The 9,489-nt window shown below is 37.8% G+C and overlaps 1 protein-coding gene across 1 annotated transcript; it reads right to left on the minus strand.

Annotated features, from left to right (window-relative positions):
- Positions 1–2,574: 2,574 nt before the first annotated feature.
- Positions 2,575–9,073, minus strand: LOC119986578 (CASP-like protein 4A3). Its single transcript, XM_038831199.1, has 4 exons — positions 8,970–9,073; positions 4,060–4,685; positions 3,674–3,809; positions 2,575–2,866 (listed from the first exon to the last, which is right to left on the minus strand). The coding sequence occupies exons 1-4, from the start codon at positions 8,973–8,975 to the stop codon at positions 2,681–2,683; spliced, it is 954 nt and encodes a 317-aa protein (XP_038687127.1). The 5' UTR covers positions 8,976–9,073; the 3' UTR covers positions 2,575–2,680.
- Positions 9,074–9,489: the final 416 nt, after the last annotated feature.

The raw sequence follows: 9,489 nt of genomic DNA on the forward strand, positions 1-9,489 counted from the left end.
AATTGTCTCCCAATCACCAAAAATGGTATACCCTCAAAGTCTTTTGGAAAAGGTCATTAGTTTTTGTACAAAATTAAAGTATTTTTTTTTAAAATGATGAGGCGTCGTAATTAATTTATAAGGAATTCTCACATAAGAGTCTAAAGTAAGAGTGTAAAATACGGATTTATATTTACATCATTGCAATCCTCCTAGTCATACTTGCATCACTTGTTACAAAAGCAAAAACAAGAGAGTATGAATTCTACAAAATTTCTCTTCGGTGGCCCAAATCATATTGTGATTCAATTAGTTTATAGGTGTCAGAATCCCATTCTTACGAGATTCACCATTTATGCCTTGCAACCTATATATGTACGAGACTGATGTTTATTGTGCCTCCCTAGCTATTCTAACAATTCAAATGTACTGACATCGAACCAACACCAAAGACTAAAATTAAGAGAATATAGCTTACTCAACAACTGCCTTGGGTCAAATTATTTTACTTATTTTTCTTCGAATCCATTTAACAAATAATACATAGCAAAGACTTACTAATATTCTTGAAACTTGAAACAAGAGCAACAGCCAATTAACGTTTAATTAATCTCGCATTTGACTGGCGGGGTTCCCCAACTCTTTAAAAAAAGTGCTGGAACTTATGGCTAAGAGTACATTCCCACAGTTGGTATTTCAAAAAAAAAAAACAAAAAATTACATTTCCATAGCTACTCCCACTAAGGATGAACAAAAATAGATTCCAGGTCGGATAACAACACATATTTATGAAATACTTATATATTCGAACCCCATCCCGAATTGGATTGCAGACGTATTTAATTGACCAAACCCAGATTGGTTTAAATCTCGACAAATAAACCGGACAATAATCTAATCCAAATTAGGGTTCCAAATAACTAAAGCAGACAAAATTTATATGTTTGGATCCAGTTTTAAATCAAACAAAAATTGGATTTCAGACGTATTTAATTGAACAAACCCGGATTGGTTTAAATCTCGACAAGTAAACCGGACAATAATCTGATCCAAGTTAGGGTTCCAGATAACTAAAGCGGATGAAATTTCTATGCTTGGATCCAGTTTTAAATCAAACAAAAATTTTGTCTTTGAACCATGATTTCAGACATATTACTTATGTCTAAACTTGGTTTAATCTGAGTCGGATAAATCTGGTCATCCACCGGACACAATTCTACCACCCGTGACTCCCACGTTGATTTCCTAGGAGGAGGTTCAGGAAAAACTTTCTTTTGGATGGATTCTTGTTTTACTAAAAAGAATCTTGCGCTCAATTCTTATTCTTGTGCCAACCCAAAAACAAAAACCAATGGCTCGTTTGGTAAAAACAACTTCATGCTACATTCTTTAACAGAAATAGACACATATACAAGAGAATTCTGTACTTGTTCCGAGTGATGAAAATTATACAATAATGAGCCTTGCTCTCCTCTATTTGTAGCTGAATAATAACACATCATTTATTCTGTCATGAATGATAAAATAGTGCAAATGGGAGAAATACAAAGGCAATTATTTATGTTAATCGTGCATTATCTCCTCTGTATTTGTTGGAGACTAATTCTTTGTCCATCAACTTTCATTTGCCTGTCATTGAATTGGTGGGAGAGAATCCACCAGTTGCTTGATTGCAGAAGATGGCTTCTTTGATTTTCTCATCCAGAAAATGACCAGAAATGAAGAAACCAAAATGACACAAAACACTACTTGAATAATTGTGATGGAGAGAATGAAAGAAAGGGACTTCCCATGTTTCTCTGCTCTCATTATGCACTCTGCCATGTGATTCTTGGAAAGCACCACAAAGCTTAGAATTCCCAGCAAGTTAAATGGCACTTATATGCCCAGTCTAAATTCCATCATGCTATTCGCTGCCTCGCGGGGATGGCATTTGAAACGAATAAGTAAATACAAGTGTGAACTAATACACATTGAAGAGAATCCAAACATTTTACTCAACTGTGAAACAACTGAAAAGAAAAAAAGAAGTAAAAAGGAGCAAACTGAGACTGCTTGGTATTAAACCAGCTTATGGACAAAAGAGAAACAACAGCAACTAACCCAAAATATAACCCTAGCTGAGAACGAAAGAAAATTGTGAGCTAAGTTTCGACCTGAGAACACCATTGAGAATTGCAAACCCAAGACGCACAGACGAAAGCTGAGAGTTTGATCAGAGAAATCATGACAACAATAAATGCGTGAATTGATGGCGAAGATGCACAAACCTGACATCCCAAAAAATGACCCAGCATACGACGTAGCTTCGTGAAAAACCGAAAACCAACAAGTTGCAGGCCCCGCTAACTTGCGCATCGCACCATCAACCACACGGGAGAGTGAAGACCATGACACTACAAAACAAAACGAAGACATCTCAAGACGACGTCGTTTCGCACACCCAGAAGCTTGACAAAATGAACACCACTCCTGTGGGTAGAGAAAAAGTCATCCAACTCGCCACCACAGCACGCCTTTCCCACGTGTCCAAATGTTGGATAAAACCAAAACCACTCCCGAGAGTAGGAAAAAAAGACCCAACTCGCCACCATATCACGCAAATCCCACGAACTTTATATATTAGTATTGATGTTGTGTAATGGCATTATATTGATTTAATTTCGCGCAACTAATTTACACTCTCCTTGTTCAAGGGGAGTTATGCTGTGAATAGGTTGTACCCAGAGATGAGGGAGCTTAAGGCGAAGGCCAAAAAAGCTAGGAAGGCCATTGCAACTGATGCACTAGCCATCTCTGTGAAATCATCTTTCCCCCAATTAGATTGCCAGTCATCAACCCGTGTGGCAGCAGATGAAGATGAGGATATCAGGAGATATGCCAATACCTGCCAGTTTGGAGAACAAGCAAATATTCAATTTTTGGAAACATAAATTTATTTTAAATGTTGCGGCCCTTGTGCAATGCATGATCTCAAATTTTTGTGCTCCTAGCTTGAAATGATGCAAAATCTACCATCTACAATACCATCCTTTCCAAACTAGAAACTGAGCTTTCAGATGCTATTTGAATGCTGACATTATCTATCCAAATTCCTATATAAAAGGCGGTCGGACAAGAGGGCATAAGGAAGTACTTGACATGGACAACATAGTATGAAGATCCAACATGTAAACTCGAAACAGCACACAAACTCAAAATTTTACCAAAAGTGATGTAGGGACTCATATTTAAACTCACCACAATGAAGTACTAATGGCATTGTGCAGCTGTTCAGTATGGACTACTTCCAGCAGTTGTATAACAGACTATATCGTGTACTTTCCAATACCAAAATCAACAAAGACAAACAGAGGAACTATTAGCCACAAGAAACGAGCAGCTAAGAAAAAAATGTGGTCTACCCCTTAAATTGGGCCAGAGAAGAAACATGCCTAGAATTAGAACCAGTCACCTATAGTATAGCACAGGCCAAATTAGTAAGGCAAATAATGATTTCCACTCTCAACACCACAATTACAATTGATTACTGAACAGAGAAGTGCTCTATCAACAAAGCATTTCAATGAACTAACAGTATTCTAGATAATTCACAATTCTGATAAATGACAAGAAGTGAACTGACTGCTGACTCATAAAAGATCAGAATTGTAACCGCCATTTCAAAACAGATACTGAAATCTAAACCACTTGCCTGATCCATGAAGAAATTGAACTGTCGACGGAGATGGTGGCGTAACACATGTTCCCCGGAGGCTAGATTATAGGCCAGATCAAAAGCTTGAAACCCCGAATATGCAAACCCAATAACATTCATGGACAAGGAATACCTGTTGTCAAATGATAACTTCAGAACCAATAATTCATTCCACAGTTTTTAATCACCCGTGTCCGTGGATTATAGGATTATATACATATTGTTAGAGAAACAATTACAAAAGCAATACAACTATTATATTTGTAAGTAAACTAGACTAACATCAACTGAGTAAGATTGTAAATAAAAGACATGAATGAAATCGCATATGGAGTAAAGACTAGTAAATTAGCATCGTCTGTAGAAAGAAGAAGAGTAGAAACCTGTATTCTTTATAGCGATCGAAGGAATCTCCACTCCAACCCTGAGTCTTATCAGCAGCCATAACGGAGAACGAAATCAAGCATAAAACAACCTCACTAATTCTAAACCCTAGCTCCGCCATCTTCAGCATCATTTCTTCTCTTCTCGATGTCCTCGCTACAGACCCCATGGTACCAAATCTCCCCTCCCCTACCGCGTGCCCCACTCTCGTCACCGTCCCTGGACCATCCTCCTTCAGCGCTCCATTCAACACCGTTGGCGGCTGCGACTTAGGCTGTGCCTTTTCCATCGCCGCAGCAGCCGTATTATCCGGCGGCTGAAAAGGGGACGGATGGGGGGAGAACTGAGTGTACTTGTTGACGGTGAAGATTGCCTTGGAGTCACCAGGCGGAGGCTTCTCCGGTGATGCGATTGGGGATGCATAGGGAGATGTATCAGTCGGATCACCCTGGTCGGATCGGAGAGGTGAATGGAATCGGAGAGGCGAGTCGAGGTGACTCTGGGATTCGGAATTCGAGGAAAACGATCGTTTCATGTTGTTGTGGTCTTGCAGTCTGGTTTTGGGTTCGGAATTCGAGGAAAACGATCGTTTCATGTTGTTGTGGTTTTGCAGTCTGGTTTTGGGTTGGGTTGCACTATTCAAACCCTCCCTACTTTCAACCCCTACACCTTTAATCAATTTTGTCAAATCAAGAGCATGTCATGCCATGCACCCCATGATTGTCATTTGTCAGACTCTCTTATATATAAATGATACATTCACATTTTTGTCTAGTTGTTTTCAGTCTTCGTCCCCGCTATATATATATATACATATATATATATATACAGAAATTCTCCTATGTGGACCAAAAGTGTGGACCAAGTTTGCGGATTTGTTTTTCAACCATAGATGTGATGGGTCCCATAATAAATGTGTGGCCCCCACTTATGTTGTGATTGATTACAACCATTGGATTTTGGTCCACCAACTTGGTCCACATAGGAGAATTCCTATATATATATATATATATATATATATATATATATATATATATATATATATATATATAACTTTTCAATTATATCTATCTATCAATTGTATATAGGTATCCATTGTATATTCTCTATCCTAATATATTCTCTGTATAGGATAGAGAATATATTCTCTGTATAGGACAGAGAATATATTCTCTGTATAGGACAGAGAATATATTCTCTCTCTGTACATGTGTACACATATATGTCTGTATGTACACACCAAGCACTATTAAAACCCCTACTTTAACCCCCTATCTTAGACCCCTTTTTTGTCATGTCATGCTAACATATATATATAACTTTTCAATTATATCTATCTATCAATTGTATATGGGTATCCATTGTATATTCTCTGTCCTAATATATTCTCTGAATAGGACAGAGAATATATTCTCTGAATAGGACAGAGAATCTAGACAAATAATATATTCTCTTTATAGTACAAAGAATATATTCTTTGTATAGTACAGAGAATATATTCTCTATCTGTACATGTGTACACATATATGTCTATAAATTGAGAAGAGTTCGCAGAGTATTTGAAGAAGCTGCAAGAGATAGCAGTAGTGTGTGAGAAAAAAACGAGAGAGAGTCTTAAAGTAGTTTGTTTTTGAGATAAAAGGAGACTGAACCTATTGTGGATACGGATTACTTTAGTGATATTTCGACTACCACCTGTCAAGTTGTTCAAGTGAACAGGTAAATACATATACTGATATAAATTATATTGTTGTTTTTTTGTAAATACTCAGTGTAAATTATATTGTTGTTTTTTTGTAAATACTCAGTGTAAATTATATTGTTTGTAGGGTGATTTTATCTCAGCCGAAATAAAGCAAGAAGACGAACATGCAGACGAGATGGTCGATAATATCAAAGTTAACAATAGATGTGAATTTGAAACTGATCAAGTGTTCAAATCGCGACAATCGATGATCGAGTGGGTTCAACAAACTGGACACAACTTGGGATATATCATCATCATTTATAGATCAGATATTGGTGGGTTCGGCAAAAAACACAGATTACAATTCAAATGTGATCGCGGTGGCAATTACCAGAGCAAGAAACCATCAACGAAACAGACTGGCACCAAAAAAATAGAATGTCCGTTCAAATTGAGAGGGAGGAAAATGAAGCTAGACGATGATTGGATGTTGGAGGTGGTATGTGCGGAGCATAATTATGATCCTGCATTATATATGGAGGGACATCCATACCCCGGTCGACTTTCTGAATCTGAAATTCAAATTATGGTTGACATGTCTGCACAAAATGCCAAGTCACGGGACATATTGGCGGAGTTGAAAAAGCGAGATCCGAACAATGTGAGCACCATCAGAACCATATATAATGCACGCAAGAAGCACATGACCTCTGAGAGATCGGGTCAATCACAAATGCAAGTTGTGCTCTCTTTCCTCAACGATAAACAATACTTTTTCGATTATCGAGCAAACCATGCAACTAATGAGCTCGAAGATTTGTTCTTCGCACATCCTGGCTCGCTAGATCGATTGCGTGCATTCCCACACGTATTGTTGATGGATGCGACATATCAGACCAACAGGTATGGGTTGCCTCTCCTTGAAATTGTTGGTGTTACCTCAACTAGTCAGACTTTTTGCATAGCGTTTGCATATTTACACTCAGAAAAAGAGCCCAGTTATACTTGGGCTTTGGAATGTTTGCGATCCGCAATGCATGGATGCACTAGCCCACGAGTTATCGTTACGGATAAAGAGTTGGGGCTGATGAAAGCTTGTGCTCGGGTATTTCCAGAGGCTTCGAAACTACTCTGTAGATGGCATATCTATCAAAGCATTTTAACCAAATGCAAGCCATCAATGCAAGACAATAGAGTTTGGAATGTATTTTACCGCATGTGGACTACGGTGATCGAGTCTGAAAATGAAAACGCGTACATGAGTAATATGGCACGCCTTCAAGTAGTCTTACAGAAGTTCTCGGCAGTGATGAAATATCTGAAAGATGTGTGGCTGACACGATATAAAGAGATGTTTTTGTATCTGCCTGGACAGACAGATATCTACATTTTGGGAACCACACAACTAATAGGGTCGAGAGTCAGCATGCCAAGCTGAAAAGATATCTGTGCTCGTCACAGTCAGACTTGGAGAGATCCATGTCATGGATTCATCAGGTTATCTTGTCTCAGGACATAGCTATCAAAGCTAGCATTGAGAGAAGTCGAACCATCATCCAACACCGATTCAATATACCGCACCTTCGGGATTTTTGTGGTTTTGTTTCAATCGAGGCGTTGAATTTGATGTTGATTGAGTTTGAGCGATCAAAAGATGTTGGACAGATTGCTTACAAATGCGGATGTCACCTTCGTAGGAGCTATGGACTACCATGTGCTCACGAACAAACCATGTACGTGAGCGAAGGTCATACTGTACCGCTTGATGCCATTGATAAATTTTGGAGAAAGCTTGATCTAATGCAATGTCAGTCGATTGAAGAGGATGACATTGACTGTAACGCTGATGTACAAATGTTCACAGAACATTTCAAGCAGCAGCCAAGACATGTAAAAGTCAGTTGGCTAAGGAAATTGAGGGAAATATTCAGACCTTCATCAACTTCTCTTCGTGAACCGGCTGTGAAGACCAACACTAGAGGGCGTCCGTCCACAAAGAAAAAGGTAGCCACCAACACTCGTAATAATCCAACAGCATATGTCATTGATAGGAGTGATTTTGTTCAGCCTCGGGAGCCTCACAGACACAGTTCTTCATCCGGACGCCCCGAATCGAAGATTTTTTAATACGATTTTTTCCAATCTTATGAACCAGAGAGACACAGTTGCTTCTCAATTTACAATACTCAGTCTCTCTCTACACAGGAAAGTTCGATGTTAAAAAAGGAAAACTACTCTTTACGATCCTATATTGATCAGTTTCCAGCTATACTGCATCCTTATATCAGGGATGTGCAAGATGTAAAAGCTGATGGAAATTGCGGCTTTCGATCGATAGCTGTGTGTCTTGGTCATGGGGAAGATGAATGGCCCAATGTTCGGTATAACCTGATGGCAGAGTTGGAAGCATTTTGGAAACAATATGTTGAAATACTTGGTGGTGAAGAGAGGGCATACAGTGTTAAACACTCACTGAACTTTTTTCAAGATGATGTTGCAGCACCATTTGAGCATTGGATGACAATGCCAGATATGGGTCTATTGATTGCTTCTGCATACAATGTGATATTGCATGTTCTTCATCATGCAGAGAGTTGGACATATCTACCACTACGTACAGCTCCTCCATCACCCTATCTACGCATTGCCATTGCTATAGGGCACGTAAATGGTAATCACTACGTCAAAGTTGGTTTGACAAGGAATTATCCAATGCCTCCCATCACACCCGAATGGGTTCACTGTAGGCATACTTGTGCAGCTGCATGGGCGACTCCGTATGCGGAACGATTAGATGCGTACATGCACTCATATGGATTCATCAAATCTTCATCTGAAACTTTTATTCATGTACTTGAATAAATTATTGTCTATGTCTTACAAAATTATGAAATTAATATCAAAAAAATATAATTTCTCTTTTCTTTACACAAAAATTAAAAAAATAATAATAATTAAAAAAACCAAACAAAAAATCTTAATCAAAACATTTAAATTAATAAATGTATATATATATATATTCTCTGCCCTATATGTGTGTGTCTATATATATATATACACACACAAACGTAATATATATATATATATATCTATATATATCTATATATATGTGTATGTGAGATGAGACATGATGAAAAGACATGATATGACAAGACAAATACTGACAACCTAAGGGGGAGGGGGTTTAAAATAGAGGGGTTTGTTTATCAATTTCCTTTTGAGTTCCATTGCTTTTCTCGGAATTCAACTGGAAAGCTTAAAAGAAAAGGAAAAAGGAAAAAGGAAAAGGAAAGCAATTAAGCAAATGAACCCACTAACACGCGGCATCAACTCCAAGTTTTGAGGTATTACATTCCTGTGTGCAAAATAGGAGGGTTTATATGCAGCTCACAATTTCCTCAGGACATACCTTTTTTTTATTAGTAGTTTTTTACTAATCACTTTCTTAATTTTCGTTCCAATTGCTCTACATTTTCTTTTGAGAAATTTTATATATAGATTTTAATTTATCAAGTGAAACTTATATATCATAGGTTTGTATGATACACAGTTTTTTGTCCCAAGACATGAGTTAAATTGGCATTGAATAAATTTGTTTTCCTAAATCATTGCATTTTGAGTAAATCGGCATGATATTTGGATTTATTTGATGATTTTAGCCTGGACTGTAAAGGCAGCAACTCAAAGGATTGTATTATGCCAAATCTGTTCACATGAAGGGGCAATTGGTTCAGTCGATTAA

Source organism: Tripterygium wilfordii, chromosome 20 (genome assembly GCF_013401445.1).
Source record: "Tripterygium wilfordii isolate XIE 37 chromosome 20, ASM1340144v1, whole genome shotgun sequence".
Taxonomy (NCBI): Eukaryota; Viridiplantae; Streptophyta; class Magnoliopsida; order Celastrales; family Celastraceae; genus Tripterygium; species Tripterygium wilfordii.

What these genes read in the sequence shown, in the direction of transcription:
- LOC119986578 (XM_038831199.1), bottom strand. An exon ending in GATCGCTATAAAGAATACAG is followed by an intron (nt 3,810 to 4,059) that starts GTTTCTACTCTT and finishes ATTTGACAACAG; the next exon opens with GTATTCCTTGTCCATGAATG. An exon ending in TCAATTTCTTCATGGATCAG is followed by an intron (nt 2,867 to 3,673) that starts GCAAGTGGTTTA and finishes CCAAACTGGCAG; the next exon opens with GTATTGGCATATCTCCTGAT.